We start from the raw sequence: 19,963 nt of genomic DNA, 5'->3' as shown, positions 1-19,963 counted from the left end.
CATCTTGGAGTCAAGAACCCTTTCAACCACAAACTCCCTCTGACCCCGTATCAGAAGAGGAGAAGGTCTTCCACTGGAAGAAGGATTACTAACCGCCAGTTTTAAAAGGGAACAATGAAATGTTTTATTGATACCCAATGAACGGGGCAGATCTAACTGAAATGCCACCGGATTGATAACCCTGGTGATCTTATAAGGGCTGATGAACCGGGGGCCAAACTTATGAGATGGCTGTCTCAACTTCAAATTCTTGGTGGACAACCAGACGAAGTCGCCTAATTTGAAGCTGCAGGGTCTTCTCCGCTTATCAAAAACTCTTTTGGTCACTAATGACACAGTCACAAGGGCTTTCTTCACTTTCCTCCAAATACCCCTAAGGACCGAAACAACAGAGGAACCACCAGACGTGGAATCCAGGGGGTCAAAATAATTGGCCTTAGGATAATGCCCATACACACAAAGGAAGGGAGAGATCCCTGTAGCAGAGTGAGCCGCGTTGTTATAGGCAAACTCCGCCATGGACAGATGAGCAACCCAGTCAGTATGACACTTGGAGACATAACACCTGAGGAACTGCTCCAAGGACTGGTTCACCCTCTCAGTCTGCCCATTAGACTGTGGATGGTAGCCTGACGACAAGCTCACAGAAATCTGGAGATCAGAACAAAATGCCCTCCAGAATTTGGCCACAAACTGGGATCCACGGTCAGAGACCACATCAAGTGGCAACCCGTGGAGGAGCACAACATGCTGCATAAATAACTCAGACAGGCGTCTGGCCGATGGCAACCCAACCAGTGGAACGAAATGCGCCATCTTCGAAAACCTGTCAACGACAACCCAAATGGCTGTCATCCCCGAGGATTTGGGCAAGTCCACCACAAAATCCATGGAAATGTGGGTCCATGGCTTAGACGGAATAGAGAGTGGATGTAATGGGCCGACAGGAACCCCTCTAGGAGTTTTATTTCGGGCACAAACGTCACATGCCCGAACCCACTGATCCACATCCCTAGCCACCGAGGGCCACCACACCGCCCTAGACAGCAACTCCCAAGTTCTGGCAATACCCGGATGCCCTGCCGACCTCTTGGCATGGAATTCCAGGAACACTCGCTGTCTTAACCTAGGAGGCACAAACAAGAGATCTACCGGAAGGTCTGGAGGAGCCTGCTCCTGTGCTCTAAGGACTAATGACAAGAGGTCCTGGGTAATGCCCACTTTAATACATGATGGGGACACAATGGGCAATGGCTCCTCGGTGGTCTCTTGAACTGGAGCAAAACTCTGCGAGAGCGCATCAGCCTTGATGTTTTTTGACCCAGGGCGATATGTTATCAAAAAATTAAAGCGAGCAAAAAACAAAGCCCATCTTGCCTGCCTGGCATTGAGCCGCTTCGCTGACTCTAAATATGCCAGATTCTTATGGTCGGTGAGAATTGAGACCACAAACTTAGCCCCCTCAAGCCAGTGTCTCCACTCCCTGAGTGCATCCTTTATAGCCAACAATTCCCGGTTACCCACATCATAATTCATCTCGGCAGACGAAAATTTACGGGAAAAGTAAGCACAGGGATGAAGGCGATTATCAGACACCCCCATCTGAGAGAGCACTGCCCCAATACCTATCTCAGAGGCATCCACTTCTACCACAAAAGGACGCTCTGGATCTGGGTGTCGCAGCACCTTGGCCGAGACAAATGCCCTTTTGAGACGGGCAAAGGCCGCTTTGGCCTCACAAGACCAGTGAGCAACATCCGCCCCTTTCTTAGTGAGTGCCACCAAGGGGGCCACTATAGACGAAAATCCAGCGATAAACCGTCTATAAAAATTCGCAAAGCCCAGAAAACGCTGAAGCGCCTTCAAACTAGTGGGCTGCACCCAATCCAGGACTGCCTGTACCTTAGAACCCTCCATTTGGAGACCTTCTGAGGAGATAATATACCCTAGAAATGCGATTTGCTGGACTTCAAACTCGCACTTCTCCAGCTTCGCCCCAAGCTGGTGGTCTCTGAGTTTCTGGAGGACTAAGCGTACATGCTTCCGAAGTTCCTCCAGGGAATGAGAGAAGATTAGGATGTCATCTAGATAAACAACTAAGAATCTATCCAAATATTCACTGAGCACATCGTTCATGAATTCCTGGAAGACTGCCGGGGCATTAGAGAGCCCAAAAGGCATCACCAAATATTCATAATGCCCTGAGTGGGTATTAAAGGCAGTCTTCCATTCATCCCCCTCTCTTATTCGGATTAGATTGTAAGCACCGCGTAGGTCAATCTTAGAAAAAATGGTGGCAGTACGAAGCTGGTCAAACAAAACCGAAATGAGAGGCAGTGGGTACGAGTTTTTAATCGTAATACGGTTCAATTCCCTGAAGTCGATGCAGGGTCGCAACTAACCGTCCTTTTTACCCATGAAAAAGAACCCAGACCCCACTGGGGACTGTGAGGGTCTGATAAATCCCTTAGCCAAGTTCTCCTGAATGTACTCTGCCATAGCCTGAGTCTCAGGACGTGACAGGGAGTACAACCTGCTCTTGGGAAGCTTAGCATCCGGCAACAAATCAATGGCACAGTCATAGGGGCGATGGGGAGGTAGTACCTCCGCAACTTTTTTGGAGAACACACCCGCAAAATCTGCATAACATCCTGGCAATCCTGACAAACTTAGCTGCGAGAGCCTGACTGGAAGGCTCAAGCAACTCCTGAAACAATCACTACCCCAACTAAGAATCTCCCCAGAGACCCAGTCAAATTGAGGGTTATGGGCCCTTAACCAGGGTAACCCCAAAACCAATGGGGCAAAAGAACAGACAGTCACATAAAAAGACAATTTTTCAGAGTGTGTGGCTCCAATAAACAAAGGAATTTGGCTGGTGCAGGAGGTAATTTTACCCTGGGACAATGGTTCCCCGTTTAACCCACAGATCTCAATCTCTGATGCCAAAGGTACTGAGGGAACAGAGTGTTCCAGGGCGAATTGACGGTCCATGAAAACCCCATCGGCCCCACTGTCAACAAAGGCCTCAGTCTTGACAGTTTGACCGAGGATCTCCAAAGTCACCGGAATGAGAAAAGTCTTTTTAGGAAATTCTGACTTCTGGCCTGACAGGATATTTCCCATCACCTTCAGGCCCTGAAGTTTTCCGTTTTTTCTGGGCATGATACTACAACATGACCTTTATTCCCACAGTACAAACACAAACCCTGCTGTCTCCTCCGCGTCTTCTCACGCGAGGAGAGGCGGGTAGCCCCAATCTGCATAGGCTCGTCGGAATATTCGTCTGAGGTTCCCTTGGGAAAAAAGGAAACTGCGGTCTCCCTTTCAAGCCTACGCTCTCTCAGCCGTCTATCCACCCAGATGGATAACTGCATGAGCTGATCTAAGCTATCAGGCGAGGGATATTGTACCAGTTGGTCCTTTATCTGGTCAGAAAGGCCCCTTCGGTACTGGTTTCTCAGGGCTGGGTCATTCCACTGGGTATCATGAGCCAACCTCCGAAACTCTGTACTATAAACCTCAGCTGGCCGTCGCCCTTGCTTAAGAACCGTAATCTGAGCCTCGGCTGAAGCCATCTTGTCAGGGTCATCATACAAAATGCCCAGTGCCGTAAAAAAAGCATCAACACTTTTAAGCGACGGACAGTCAGGCTGTAACCCATATGCCCAGACCTGTGGGTCTCCTTGTAGCAAGGAAATCACCATGCCCACCCGCTGAATCTCCGACCCAGAAGACTGGGGCCTAAGCCTGAAATATAGCTTACAGCTCTCCTTGAAACAAAAGAACTACGAGCGATCTCCAGAAAAACGATCCGGGAGATTTACTTTCGGCTCCTTAACCCCTGAACTTGCCGCTGCTGCTGCGGGAGCTCCGCTAGCGGCCTGCGGGGTGTTCATTTTAATGGACATCTCATTAAATTGTCGAGTCAGGACCTGCACCTGATCGACCACCTGTTGCAAAGTATTTTGAGGGGTATGCTCCATATTCCCACAAAATTTCAACAGGAGTAAGGCTGCTGAATATGTTACGCACACCAGTGCTAACAGGAGTATACCGGTGTATGAACAGAGAGGGAAGCGAAGCAAACGAACTCACAGACAGTATAACATAACATACACAGGAGGTGAAGGAATAACTAATAAACACAAAGTGAACGGAGAAGCCCAAAGGCTCAGGAATTGGGTGTCTCCCTAGTGTCAGGAATGCTCAGATGGAATAGAGCGGACAATGAACGGGTGTGGGAATAAACTCCTTGGTCAGAGATAGAAATATAGACACAAGGAGAGTATCCACAATCCTAACCCCCACTTGCAGGGCACAGGTTCAGCTTACTGCCACTAAACTGACACCTGGACGCCCTGCACAGTGAGGGAGGATTAAGCAAGCAGGTCTGAGAGTACAGCCGCAAACCTGCTGGGTTCACAGAATAGCAGAATAGCAAAAGAACCCCAGCAGGTCAAACAACTGACTCCAGTCTTACTGCTAGGTCCGGATTGGCAGAATGAAGTACCGAATCCCAAGGCCTATTCGCAGTAAGCAACAAGTAAATACAAAGTCACACAGTACTAGCTAACTCTCTGGAACTGACTAACAAACAAAGATTCAGCAGCATTTGCCTAGCCTGAGAGGATGGTTTATATAGCAGGTGCTGTCCACGCCCCACTCAGACCTCACAGACTGTGAGCACAAAACCAGCGCCGGATTCCCTGCCGTGCACAGAGCCTGTAACCACTACACAGTAAAAACCCGGACCGGAGTATCAGCTGCGCTCAGGTTACTTCGCTAACACTTGCCTCCCGGTTGCCATGGCGACATGGCAGCACAGAGCAGGAGATCCTAACAGCGAAGCTGTGCGTGACGCATGAACCCATCGCACATCCAGTTCACTGACAATAGATCTTTGACAATAGATCTTCTTGTCGAATAAAAAATAATTCCTAGATAAGGTAAGTTGTAATAGAGACATAAAAAGTTAACATCTGGTCCACTGTATTCCGGTTGTGATTGTAGAAATTGTTTCATAATGTCAAGTCCTCTGTCATGTGGGATAGATGTATACAAATTAACTACATCCACTGTACACAGTAAATAGTGACATGAAAGTGACAAGGTTTCCTGCAGTTTCTTAATGAATGTTGTAGTGTCCTTCAAGAACTTGGATTGTTGCTGGATTAGTGGTTGTAAGTAATGGTCTAAATATTTGGAGACTGAGTAGAATAGCAAATCTCTGGCTGCTATAATTGGTCATCCGGGGGGGGGGGGGGGGGGGGTAGGGGTTCTTGGCACCCTTGTGGAGTTTGGGAATGGTGTAGAAGACCGGGATGACTGGCCTTTTATGTGTTAACGCATCCTTGATCAAGATGGAGATGATGCAGTCTTTTTCTGCTTGTAAAATATTGTCCAACTCCTCTTTGTACCCCTTGGTTGGATCATTTGGCAGTATCTCATATGTGGCAGTATTATCCAGTTGTCTGTAGACTTCCTTTTTATTTTGGATTAGATCTTGCACCACCACCCTTCCCCCATTATCTGACGGTCGGATTATAATATCCTGATAAATCCCCAAAGTCCTCAGAGCTCTTGATTCTTCCTTGGATACATTGTGCTGTCCTCGATATTCATTAAGCACAGTGTTCCCAATAAGTGATTCCATCCATCACGTAAAAGATTTTATACTTTTATTAACCGAATGGGGGTTGAACTGAGATTTTTTTTTATACACTGGCTGAAACATGCCCGTAGGTTGAGATTCCTTGAAGAATTCTTTAAGTTTAATTCTTCTGTTATATTTGAATAAATCAGCCATATTAGTCTGTTATGGCTTATCTATATTTATATACAGACTATATATATTAGTCTATATTTAAGTCCTGGGATTTTCAGTATATGGGGTCTTGTTTTTCACTGTTGTTTTTGGTTACTAGGTTACTGGTATACACGACAGCTTGGCCGCACCTACCCGGCCAGGCCAGAACTCGGGCGCAGTGTCGCGCCGGTGATGTCAGCAGACCCCCACTGGACAGCATGGCGGCAGCCAGGACACGAAGTGGCGGGTGTATAAATGTTTCATATATTTGCTTATGTGTTATGCCTTGATAAAAGGCATCAAAGTCCCTGAAATGTTGACTTCAAACAGCTTGTTTGCATCATTTGTCTTCGTCCAGTCTGGGAGTGCCAACTACACTTTGTCCATATACTACACCCCGTCAGGGGCAGGTGAGGCACCCTACCAGTTGCCGCATATTGTTCCTGCGAGCGCCGTACAACTCTGGTTTCATATATATATATATATATATATATATATATAATAATCAGGTACCACATGAGGTATTAGCAAGTATACTGTATATGATGATTAAACCCACTTGTTCCAATCTAAGATGAATGGACAGGACATGGATTGCCCAGAGTCAGTATGACAAGTCAAGCATTATACTATCTCTAAAGTTATTTTAAAGTCAGATGTCTCGCTGTTATAAGTGCATCATTTGCATATTACAATTAAACAGGGTTTGCCTAAATTATGTGAAAAATCCTGTAATTGTATCTTGTAAAAACATTAACTACTGTATGTCCTGCATGCTAAAATTACAAGGAAATCATGACTCATATATATATATATATAATAATCAGGTACCACATGAGGTATTAGCAAGTATACTGTATATGATGATTAAACCCACTTGTTCCAATCTAAGATGAATGGACAGGACATGGATTGCCCAGAGTCAGTATGACAAGTCAAGCATTATACTATCTCTAAAGTTATTTTAAAGTCAGATGTCTCGCTGTTATAAGTGCATCATTTGCATATTACAATTAAACAGGGTTTGCCTAAATTATGTGAAAAATCCTGTAATTGTATCTTGTAAAAACATTAACTACTGTATGTCCTGCATGCTAAAATTACAAGGAAATCATGACTCAGGTTTGAGATTTATCTATTCAAGCTTTTCTTAATAATTGTCTGAACTGGTAGAAAATCACGTTACACATTATTGGGCAAATATGGCACAGATAGATAGATAGATAGATAGATAGATAGATAGATAGATAGATAGATAGATAGATAGATAGATAGATAGATGAAAATAGGACAGCCTTTCCCTGGGAGATATTTAAGTATTGAGATCTTCTCCATCTGTTAGAGTACATTCAATCTGGAATTTTCCATGATCCATTGCCTATGGGGAATTGTGTGACATTGCACTCTCAATGAGATGAGTGTGTAATGGATGTTATAATGGTAGGGGACATAATTTAAACTGGAGGCCACTGTAATGTGTCATAATCTGATCTGCTTTTTATAATGTGGAGGTCAAGATAATGTATCATAAAAAGAACTGGGGCACTTTAATGTAGCACAATATGAAATGGAGACACTATAAAGTTTGCTATAATATTAACTGGGACACTAATGTGGTATAGTTTGAACTGGAGGGCACTCTAATGTGGCACAGTATGAACAGGGGGCACGGTAATGTGGCAAAATATGAGCTGGGGTTACTACATGTCATAATGTGAATTGGGGATACTCTTTGGCATAATGTGTACTAGGTGCCCTACAATGTGACATCATTTAAATTAGGGAACTACAATGGTTCAGAAAATAAAATAAAATGGGGCACAATTTTAGGACATAATATTAACTAAGGCACTACTAGTCAGATAATGAACTGGGTCACTATTATGGGGCATAACATTAATAACTGCTGCAGAGAGATGTTTCTCCAGAAGCTTTGGGACAGGAATAGAGGCTGGCTGGCAAGGGGGGTAGGGTGCCATCTGCCCTCTGGGCCAGTAAAATTTAGGTGATCCAGGGCCTCATGGCTGCTAGAGGTAAACAGAAGTCCTCCTACTTCCGATTTGATTGCTCTAAGTTATAATGTTTAACCCCCCTGCCTGACTGCTGAACACAAGGGGCTAGCAGAAAATGGCTGCCCCCACAGCAGGCTATAAGAAAATGGTCACCACTGACCAATGGGGTGCTAGGTGACCTTTACGAGGAACCTAGGGGCTGGAGAGTGGCTAAAGGGGTTGGGGCCAGTACAGTTAGGAGCAGTCTAGAATAATGCAAAATCTGTGAACTCCCTGCATGATTATTCTGTGAATAATGTGAACTCTCTGCATAAAGAATTAACTTCTGGGACAGCTTCACCTACCGGAGAGATTGTATTGGGAGTCAGCAGCTGTCTGCAAACTAGAGCAGGTAAAAAGTAGTACAATGGTATTGTACTGTATAGCTTCACCTCTGCTACCACCTTGTAGACACTGCCAATGTAAAGCTCTACCCCATGTACACCGACACTGTGCTGTCCCACAAATGTCCCCCATTGTGTATACTCTGTCACTGTGCAGCCCCCATCTGTCCCTACTCTGTCTACACTGGTACTATGCAGCCCCACTTGTGCCCACTGACACCGTGTATCCCACCTGTGCTCCCACCAGGTGTACACTGGTACTATGCAGCCCCACTTGTGCCCACTGACACCGTGCATCCCACCTGTGCTCCCAACCAGTGTACACTGGTACTATGGAGCCCCACCTGTGCCCACTGACCCGTGCATCTCCCTTGTGCCCCCACCCTGTGCACATTGGTACTATGCAGCTCAACCTGTCCCCACTGACAGCATTTATCCCCCTTTTTACACTGGTACTATGGAGCCCAACTGTGCCCACTGACACCATGCCTCCCCCCAGTGCCCCCACCCTGTGTACACTGGTACTATGCAGCCCACCTGTGCCCACTACCACCGAGCATCTCCCTTGTGCCCCCACCCTGTGTACACTGGTACTAAGCAGCCCACCTGTGCCCACTGACACCATGCATCCCCCCCTGTGTCCCAACCCTGTGTACACTGGTACTATGCAGCCCACCTGTTGTGAATACTTATGTACATGTGAATTCTTAGCTTTTTATTTTTAATAAATTTGCAAAAATCTCAAAAAACTTTTTCATGTTGTCATTATGGAGTATTGTGTTTAGAATTTTGAGTGAAGCGGCCGCCGAGGAGCTTCACTCACTGCAGTGTGAAGTCTCGCGAGATTTGACATTATCTCGCGAGACTGCTGTGAGTGCAGCTCCTCGGCAGCCGAAGCTGTAATGGAACGTCTCAGCTGCCGAGGAGGACGGAGAGTAGACAGGTAAATGCTGTACTCCTACTCCGATTTTTTTTTTTTTGCAGTTGTGAGGACAAAGTGCATTGCCACACTCCTGAATAGGAGATTAAATAAAGTATGCAAGTACAGTATGATTTGTATGCATAAGTGCCCCCTCACCTGAAATGCAGTCTTCTGTTGTAAAAAAGATGTGATGCAGATTTTCTTCCCGATGGAGATATCCATAATTTGTATCAGTGATATTATTGACTGCCATTTAGAGAATAGTGGTGCCAGCTAATTAAACTGCATTTCATCTGTTTCACATTTTGTTGCTTCAGGGAGCAAAGGCTGGAGAGACCTATTTTGTTGATTACTTTGCATTTATAGCCAAAGAACAGCAATAAGCAAATCACAAAACTTTTAAGTGGCAAGGTCATATTTAAATACAAATTTACTTGGACTTTCTGAAAGTTCCATTTAGCATTTCTGGTGCCTATTATTATCACTTCTTTGGTATTCAGGGACTGAAATTAGCTCACCAATGATAAGACTTTTGGTACATGGAGCTGCTGCTAAAGAGAGTTAGGGCTGAAACACACGAGCTGGCTTTTGCCGGACGGGAAAAAGCCGGATGCCTGGCATTGTAATGAACAGTGTGAGGTGTAGGGTCCTTTCACACTGCACGGCCCCGGCCCGGCTGCCGGGTTGCAGCTGGAAATATCCATTGGAAGGTCCGGCTGCCGGGCCGGGGCCGTGCCATCTTTGCAGCCAGTGGACCGTGTGTGTGAAGGGGAGCTTTCGCACACAACGGGTTTTTTCAAAGCCGTGTCTAATGCTGCGCATGCGCACAGCATCATACACGGCTCAAAGCCGTTGTGTGTGAAAGACTCTGCCGATGGCAAAAAGCCGGACGAAGTTTGTCCGGCTTTTTGCCATACGGGAGAAACCGGCGCGTGTGATTCAGCCCGCACATACATTCCTAAGCTGGTGACATATGCACTTAACATACATTCCTAAGCTTGTGACATATACATTTGATGCAAATATACAGGATCGTTACCCTGGGATCATATGTGCATTCCCATGTGTTACACTATAGAAACAGAAATTGACGGCAGGTAAGAACCACTTGGCCCATCTAGTCTGCCCCTTTTTTTTACCATATTTTTTTATCTCAAACCTTATTTGATCCTTATTTCTTTGTAAGGATATCCTAATGTCTATCCCATGCATGTTTAAATTGCACTACTGTCTTAGCCTCTACCACCTCTGATGGGAGGCTATTCCACTTGTCCACTACCCTTTCTGTGAAGTAATTTTTCCTCAAATTACCCCTGAACCTACCTCCCTCCAGTCTCATTGCATGTCCTCATGTCCTATTGCTTCCCTCCTGTGAATGCACTCCGTTTACTACAACTCTCTCTTTTCTATCCTTCAACCAAGATCTTATCCATTCAACAATCTTAGTATCCAATCCCAAGCTTTTGAGTTTATTTAGCAGTTTGTGATGTAGGACAGTCTCAAAAGCATTACTAAAGTCTAGATAAGCTATATCCACAGCTCCACCTTTATCCATCACTTTAGTCACACAGTCAAAAAATTAATAAGGTTTGTTTGACTTGATCTCCCCCCAGTGAATCCATGCTGTTTGGGATCCTGTAACTTGCTGGATTTGACTCTTTCTTTTACGAGTGTTTCGATCAATTTACCTAATGCTGATCTAAGACTCACTGGTCTGTAGTTGTTCCTTGCTTCCACTTTTGTGCAGTAGGACTACATTTGCTCTTTTCTAGTCCTCTGGAATTACTCCTGTAGCTAATGACTGGTTGAATAATTCTTTTAATGGTGCTACCAGCATATCTTTAAGCTTTTTTAGTATCCTTGGATGTATCCCATCTGGCCCCATAGATTTGTCCACTTTCAGCTTTGAGAGTTCTGTTAGGAACTCTCATGGAGGTTAGGACCTCTATGAAATACACAAATACACAATTGCAAATCTAAAGGTTATTCATGGTTGAAATGTCATCTTTTAAATCCATTGCCATAATTTATTAGTAAGGCATCATAATGCCAATCAGTCAAAGTTAAGTCCACATGTATCGTTTATACAGGTTGAGTATCCCATATCCATATATTCCGAAATACGGAATATTCCGAAATACGGACTTTTTTGAGTGAGAGTGAAATAGTGAAACCTTTGTTTTCTGATGGCTCAATGTACACAAACTTTGTTTAATACACACAGTTATTCAAAATATTGTATTAAATGACCTTCAGGCTGTGTGTATAAGGTGTATATGAAACATAAATGAATTGTGTGAATGTACACACACCTTGTTTAATGCACAAAGTTATAAAAAATATTGGCTAAAATGACCTTCAGGCTGTGTGTATAAGGTGTATATGTAACATAAATGCATTCTGTGCTTAGATTTAGGTCCCATCCCCATGATATCTCACTATGGTATGCAATTATTCCAAACTACGGAAAAATCCCATATCCAAAGTACCTCTGGTCCCAAGCATTTTGGATAAGGGAGACTCAACCTGTATATATATATATATATATATATATATATATATATTTATATATATAAAGAAAGGGATAGACCTAATTATAGCACTATGTTAGGAGCTCAACCTTAGGATGTACTCCCTGTTAGATGGAGTACAGAAGTATAGATACACCTTTTTTTCTGTGTATATATATATATATATATATATATATATATATCTCACAATATAAAACAGATGCTGCGCTTAGTTGTTCAGATGCAAATAAGGAATTATACAGAATATTTATATATTGTTGAACTCAGTGTTGGTGAAAAATGCCAGTGGCACTGGGGGCATCTATGTATCTGGCACTGCTGGGGGCATCCATGTATCTGGCACTTTTGGGGTCAGCCATGTATCTGGCACTACTGAGGGCATCTGTGTATCTGGCACTGGGGGCATCTCTGCATTTGGCACTGCTGGGGGCATCCATGTATCTGGCACTGCTGGCTGCATCCATGTATCTTGCACGGAACTACTGGGGGCATCTGTGTATCTGGCACTACTGAGAGCATCTGTGTATCTGGCAGTACTGGGGGCATCTGTGTATCTGGCACTACTGGGGGCATCTGTGTATCTAGCACTGCTGGGGGCATCCATGTATCTGTCACTACTGGGGGCATCTGTGTATCTGGCACTGCTGGGGGCAGCCATGTATCTGGCAATGCTGGGGGCATCCATGTATCTGGCACTGCACTACTGGGGGCATCCGTGTATCTGGCACTACTTGGGACATCCGTGTATCTTTCACTACTGGGGGCATCTGTGTATCTGGCACTGGTTGGGGCATCTGTGTTGCTGGCACTGCTGGGGGCATCTGTTTATCTGGTACTGCACTACTGGGGGCATCTTTGTATCTGGTATTACTGGGGTCATTATGTGTGTCTGGCACTGCTGGGGTCACTATTAGTATCTACTGTTCTCTCCCGGTGTAACCCAAGCGCGTATACTACTGTTCTCTCCAGGTGTAACCCAGGCGCATATACTACTGTTCTCTCCTGGTATATCCCAGGCGCATATACTACTGTTCTCTCCTGATGTATCATGTAACCCAGGCACATATTCTACTGCTCTCTCCCGGTGTAACCCAGGCACATATACTACTGCTCTCTCCCGATGTAACCCAGGCGCGTATACTACTGTTCTCTCCAGGTGTAACCCAGGCGCATATACTACTGTTCTCTCCAGGTGTAATCCAGGCACATATACTACTGCTCTCTCCCGATGTAACCCAGGCGCGTATACTACTGTTCTCTCCAGGTGTAACCCAGGCGCATATACTACTGTTCTCTCCAGGTGTAATCCAGGCACATATACTACTGTTCTCTCCTGGTATAACCCAGGCACTCTCCAGGTGTAACCCAGGCACATACACAACAGCTTAAAAAGGGCAGCGAGGCAGAGCTCTGTTTCTTTATATACTATGCTAGGTGGTGCCTATAATGGCTGGCCACTTCTCTACTGTCATGTGGCCACACCCCTTCTAGCATATGGCAATGCCCATTAGTGGGCCCCTGTGATTGCATTTCCCTGGTGGGCCCTTCATGCCCCAGTCCGACAATGCCTGTGATTAATATACTTGGTGAGAGTGCACCTGTACAACAGTTTGATGTAAGACTGGATTTGTATTTGGAAAATTCACCTGATATATGATAAAAGTTATTTCTGCATATATAATACCATATAAATTTAAAATCTTTTGGATGAAAAAGTAATGAATGCAAAAAAGTGATTGAAACAGTATTATAATGTTTCCAAATAACTACATCTCTAGTAGCCAAGCATATTTCCCAGCATTATAGCATGATCCATTTGCATTGCTCCTTGATAATTCAGCTATAAAACTTGTATCTGCTTTTCCACCAATGTAATAGCTGCAGTGTTACTACTGAGTATGATGCTGTGTGTTGTGTTTAATATCCTTATGATGTTGCTATGATACTGCTCTACCTCCCTTCCCCTATACTGTTCCGTTTATATAGGGCAATGTGAAAACTGAATTGTATTTCTTATTACTTTGGAAATATGGCATTTTAAGTAAGTACACTATAATCTGGTAATTTCCAGCTGAGTGACCAGATCAGTAACTGGGGCTTGATTCAGAGATGTCCGCACACGCCTTCGCAGCTGCGATTTAGTAATCAGTGACTCACAGCCACCAGGATTTGTACTGAGATGCCACTGGAGGCATCTAAGATCTGCCACTTGTGTATGAAGATGCAGATCTTCTAACCTTATAAGTTACCCTATGTTCATGTACGATGGGCGTCAGTAGTAAGGCGCCAGTGCCATTGTAACAACATATGGGATCACAGTTGCAAGCTGTGACACACACCTAAAATGGTTGCCACACACCTGTGTTTGAGTCACCACTTCCCCGTTACCTCCCACAAATGCTCTCTCACTGTCAGTCACTTTGCAAATAAATCTTCACTGCTATTGCCATCACAGGACCACCGTGGCAAATGCCCAGTACAACTTTAATGCATGCGCAGTGGCAAAAAAAATTGCTTGGCTGTGCTGAACATCACATTGCATCTATCTCTGAATCAAACCCAGAGTTCCTTCCAGGCATGGTGACCATCTTTTCTGGTCAGGAATGATTAATCGCTTAGTACTTGAAAATCACACATCCTCTTTTTTTAACAGATAAAAATATACTGGGCTAGATGCATCATCGCTTGAAGAGTGATAAAATTAAGAGAGATAAAGTACCAGCCAATCAGCTCCTAACTGCCATGTTACAGGCTGGTTTTGAAAAATGACAGGAGCTGGTTAGCTGGTACTTTTCTCTCTCTCCGTTTTAACACTCTCCAAGTGATGACGCATCTAGCCCACAATCTATTCTAGTACATTCAAATCTGATTGATTGATTGATTGATTGATCGATGTGAGACAATTTTGATACTAACTCAGTCAATTACCACATAGCGGTTTATCCCCATGGGCCAAAACATTAAGACCACTCCCATATGAAGTGAATGGCATCAACTATCTCCAAGCAATGGTGCATGTCATGGTTCAGGATATATTAGATACATTGACATTAGATACTTGTAGTCAACATGTTTCATGCAAAAGACCTAAGTGACTTTGATAAGGGCCATATTGTTTTGGACAGACTATTAGGTCAGGGTGTTTCTGAAATGGCAGGGCTAATAGGGTTCTCAGGGTCAATCATGGAGAGTACTTACTGTATCAACAATGGTCTGAGGAAGGAAAAATCAGATTCATTGATACTGGAGGTCAACTGTCATACTGTAAAGGCTACTATCACAAGTCACATAACATCTAATGATGGTGATGGAAGTAATGTGTCATGATACACAGTTTAACAAAACCTGCTTCATATGGTGCTGTGTAGACGCAGGCCAGTGATAGTGCCCATGCTAACCTCTGTCCATAGTAAAGAACTCACAACTGACATGCAAACTGAACCATTGGATAAATGGAAGACGCCATCTGGTCTGATGAATCCCAATCTCAGTTGCATCATGTGCAGGGTTGGGTATGCATGTGTTGTTTATCGGGAAAAGTTGGTTCGACTACATGTCTTGTAGAAAAAAAAACCAAGATGGTAGTCAGAGTGTTAAAATGTGAGCAAAGTTCTGCTGGGAAACTCTGGATTTGGTGATTCATGTGGATGACAATTTGACAGGTGCCACCTACCTAAATATTGTTGAAAACCAGCTACATCTTTTCATGGCAATTGGTATTCTGTGATGGAAGTGGCCCTCTTTCAGCAGGATAATACACCCTTTCACACTGCACTGATTGTTTGCAAATGGTTTGAAGATCAAACCTCACTGCAATAGAGCATTTGTGATATGTATGTGTTGAAACAACAATTCCAATCCACTGCGGTCCCACCTTACAATTTATAGAAGTTAAAGGATCTGCTGGTGATATCCTGGTCCCAGATACCACAGAATACCTTCAGATGTATCACACCTTACAGCTCACAGCTTTTTTTGGTGACAAACAGAGGAGCAACAACAGATTAGTCAGGTGGTCATGTTTCAGCTCATCTGTGTATATTTTCTAATCTATAACATAACTTCTGAAAAAATTGTTCAGTAAAATCAGATCCCCCCCCCCTCATTAGTAGCTAATACATGTAACAATGGGGGTCATTCCGAGTTGTTCGCTCGCAAGCTGCTTTTAGCAGCTTTGCACATGCTAAGCCGCCGCCTACTGGGAGTGAATCTTAGCATATTAAAATTGCGAACGAAAGATTAGCAGAATTGCGAATAGACACTTCTTAGCAGTTTCTGAGTAGCTCCAGACTTACTCGGCATCTGCGATCAGTTCAGTGCTTGTCGTTCCTGGTTTGATGTCACAAACACACCCAGCGTTCGCCCAGACACTCCTCCATTTCTCCAGCCACTCCCGTGTTTTTCCCAGAAACGGTAGTGTTTTTTCACACACTCCCATAAAACGGCCTGTTTCCGCCCAGAAACACCTACTTCCTGTCAATCACATTACGATCACCAGAACGAAGAAAAAACCTCGTAATGCCGTGAGTAAAATTCCTAACTGCATAGCAAATTTACTTGGCACAGTCGCACTGCGGACATTGCGCATGCGCATTAGTGACTATTCGCTCCGTTGCGACAAAAAAATAACGAGCGAACAACTCGGAATGACCCCCAATGTGCCTGTTATTTGACACAAAACAATAGGATTGGACAAACAAAATGTCTTGCTTGTAACCAGCATGTAGCTCAAGTACAGTAAAGGGATTAAATAATACAAAAATATATATTTTTTTATGCAAATCAGTAATAAATTGTAACGCAATAATACACAAACTACAATTGTGATTTAGGAGCAACCAAACTAGAATTAACTGCTTCAATATAAGTACAAATATTGTGAATTGCAGCCAAAGGATCACTTAAAGCTACAGGATCTGCGCAGCTACTGTAGAACATTTAAAGTAGAAAACAAAACAAAAAGTAATACACCTGTAATGTACTGTATGCAGAGCTGTACATCATAATATAAAGTAATACACCAGTAATGTACCGTATGCAGTGCTGTACATCATAATATAAAGTAATACACCTGTAATGTATCATAGCAGTGCTGTACATCATAATATAAAGTAATACACCTGTATTGTACTGTATGCAGTGCTGTACATCATAATATAAAGTAATACACCAGTAATGTACCGTATGCAGTGCTGTACATCATAATATAAAGTAATACACCTGTAATGTATCATAGCAGTGCTGTACATCATAATATAAAGTAATACACCTGTATTGTACTGTATGCAGTGCTGTACATCATAATATAAAGTAATACACCTGTAATGTACTGTATGCAGTGCTGTACATCATAATATAAAGAAACAGAGGTGGCTGGAAGTAGGTGTTTAGTACAAGAAAATGTAATTCTGATATTAGCACAAGGAGAAAGCAACAACCCCTATGCTGCTCATGTAAGCTGCCTTAAGATGACATTTTACTCCATAGGGGTGTGGCCAAGTGACACTTTCATACTAATACACAGCAGAGAATAATGGTACAACATATTTTATCAGTAACAGAACAACAGTAAATGCTTGGAAGACAAATACAACACATTGTGGAAAACAACTATAGTAAAAATATGTAAAAATTAATTTATCAACGTGTTGTCCTGAGAATAAAACATCATTAGAGCAAACTGTCAGCATAAATGAATACAATTCTTTACTGTCAATAATTGAAATACTTTACATAAATGACTGCAATTTTTTGCTGGATGCTTTTACATGTTGCAGTGAGCTTATTTCTAAATCTTTAATGTGTGTTTGTTGCTAAAGTCCTGCAACTTTTAATCAGGAAATCCATCAATGAACCAAATCTGTTACATTTGTTGCATGGAGCCTGTTGTGCTGCTGCTGAATGTTTCTGCCTAATGGCTGGATGCACGGACCACTGTGTCTATTTTTACCCTCCACTATCCTATTGCACGGTTCCCACTGCAGTTTCCTCTAGTAGTGCATGCCTCCCCATCCATGTGCCTTACAGTACTTTGTCCTGCATTCTCTCAGTGCATTGCCTTGGATGGTATAATATGAATGCTTCCCAGCAGCAGCCTACCAGAACACAACACAGTCTGTCACGTTAGGTTTGTACTGATGATTTTTGTTTCTTTGTTTCGCCCTTCTCTCTCCATTTCTCTCTCCCTTTTTAATCTTTCCTCTTGCTGAGCTTTAATTCACACTGTCTAGCATGTTCCCTCTTTGCTGGTAAATGTTGTTTGCTTTAATTTTCTACTCACTCTTCTTTCTCTTCCTTCTGTCTCCATTCTCTCTTTCCCAGTGTCTCAGCTCCCTGCCTGCCCTCTCTTTCTCTTCTTTATCAGACTGCCTTGTCTCTCCCCCACCTTCTTCATTTCAGTAGAGTATCATTCTTTTCATAAACAAGCACAGAGCCTTCTCTGTGCATTGCTGTGCCTCTGTTTCCTCTTCCCCTTTAATCAATAGCCACACCAGGAGAGTTGCTCACATGAATGAGTCCTTGTGCATCTCACCCCCAGACATCTTTCAGTGGATGTGAGGAGCAGAGAGCTGGGAATCTTGCTCAACTACCCTTTCTAATCCTGGTTTCCTCAGAGTCTAAGGCTCTGTCATGTTGACCCTTGGAATATGCGAGTCTCTTGGTCTCAATATCCACCTTTTCCTCATCTTCCTCATCCTCCTAGGATCCCACGCTGAAGGTAAGAAGATGCTCAGCAATTCTATATAGCCAGCATCAGTGTTAACAACGTCTTCCTTCATCGCTGTTTCTTCCATAGGCACCTGCTCTTTTAATTGTTAATGCTTTTATCTAAGTGCTTTAAGTGTCAAGAGAAACAACTGCTAATGTTACACTATTATTTTAAGAGGAATTAAGCAGCAGGGAGCAGCTATATTTTTCAAGGCTTAATCAATAAGGTTTGTTTCAGTGCAGAAAGTAAAGACGTGAATTTTTATAGCAGCATGTTGGGAGATGAAAGCACATGTTCCTAGTGCATTGTACTGAAAAAGTAGCTTTATACAGTGTGTGCTCTCAGCTTCTATCAGGATGAGCCATTATTGTGTAGATTTTTAAACTTACAGTATCTTATACTGTATATGTGAGTTTCCAAACTGTTCATATCTATGGAATCAGGTCTTGGTGTTTACTAGTGCTGCATTATTCCCAAAGAAGATTTCTGTTGTACCTAGCATTGAGAATATGAAGCAGGATGGACATTTGGGTTTCTTTTCTTTTTACATTCTCACTCTGGGACATTTTCTTCTTTTAAAATAACAGGGGCTGTGTAAATGTCTAAATCTGATCCCAGAGCACCTGGTGCTGTTTGGCAGCCAGATATTCTGTCAGGGGTTTAGTGAAAGTTAATCTTTCAGTATGAGCCAGCTTTGTATCTTTTTAGACAGGATGGTGAGATTTTCAGTTTTTGATCTTTGCTTCTCATTTTTACAATTATGAACTCTTTTAGATATCAATCATTTGATTTCTCATCATGTGGTACAATGGTCAGATTGATACGTCTGCCATCTACATCAGCTAAGATTTTAATATGTATTTTATCGCTCCTGCTTTCTGGTTGGTGTGTTACTAGGTTATAAAATGTTTCTTCAAAGATTGGTCTCTTTCTTATTAATAGTATGACAGATTTGGGAGTGGAAAAGACATATGATGTATCATTGTGCATTGTCAATACAGTGCAGATAATTCCCAGTGGACTTTTCTCTTTCATTTTCAAAATATTAATATAAGATCTAGATGGAAAATGTTGCTGTTTTGTGGAAATAAGGATGGGCTGCTAATTGCGAACATTCATTATGGTTTGAGAAAACCAAAGATTGTGGATTGGGCAGACTAATGACTGATGGTCACTGTCTATAAATCAAGACTCTCAATTAGTTACTGATACAGGGACTATAATTTTAAAATGTTTTACATTTGTAGCTTGATGATAAGCCATTGAAACATTTTAAAAATTATACAGTTGCCTTATTTAGTCTGAATGTAGTAATACATAAGATTAATAGAAAGCATACAGTGTTCCGTGGTACAAGCTCTGTCCAGTCAAAGTAAGAAAAAAACAGTCTATTTAAAAGTGCAATGAATCTGGTCATATGCCCACCAGCAGAATATAGTGTCACATAGAAAGTTTTACATGCATTGGCATATCAATGGTTAGTTGCAAAATAAACTGGGTCAAGAAGGCTTAATTGTAACTGTTTCAACCCTCTAATGATTATCATAGAAAATAAACTAGCTTGATATCAGTAAAAAGTAATAATTATGTCAGTAAT

General features: G+C 42.9%; 1 protein-coding gene and 1 long non-coding RNA gene across 4 annotated transcripts in view; one reads left to right on the top strand and one right to left on the bottom strand.

The window, feature by feature from the left end:
- The window catches only part of LOC134887300 (uncharacterized), an 87,879-nt gene extending 69,620 nt beyond the window's left edge, over positions 1-18,259 (bottom strand). For both annotated transcript variants that reach the window (XR_010171019.1, XR_010171018.1), the window contains exon 1: positions 17,938-18,259. This is a non-coding gene — a long non-coding RNA (uncharacterized LOC134887300). The remainder of the gene's footprint in view (positions 1-17,937) is intronic.
- The window catches only part of SEZ6L (seizure related 6 homolog like), a 607,177-nt gene continuing 604,819 nt past the window's right edge, over positions 17,606-19,963 (top strand). The window contains exons 1-2 of one of the 2 annotated variants that reach the window (XM_063913207.1): positions 17,606-17,784; positions 18,196-18,375. In XM_063913207.1, coding sequence (XP_063769277.1) covers positions 18,288-18,375 — 88 coding nt within the window. In that variant the 5' untranslated portion in view covers positions 17,606-17,784; positions 18,196-18,287. The remainder of the gene's footprint in view (positions 17,785-18,195; positions 18,376-19,963) is intronic. The other variant, XM_063913206.1, reaches the window with a different exon arrangement.

Source organism: Pseudophryne corroboree, chromosome 1 (genome assembly GCF_028390025.1).
Source record: "Pseudophryne corroboree isolate aPseCor3 chromosome 1, aPseCor3.hap2, whole genome shotgun sequence".
In the NCBI taxonomy this organism is placed as follows: Eukaryota; Metazoa; Chordata; class Amphibia; order Anura; family Myobatrachidae; genus Pseudophryne; species Pseudophryne corroboree.
Note: the sequence above shows the minus strand (reverse complement) of the source record. Positions and strands in the feature narration are given on the sequence as shown.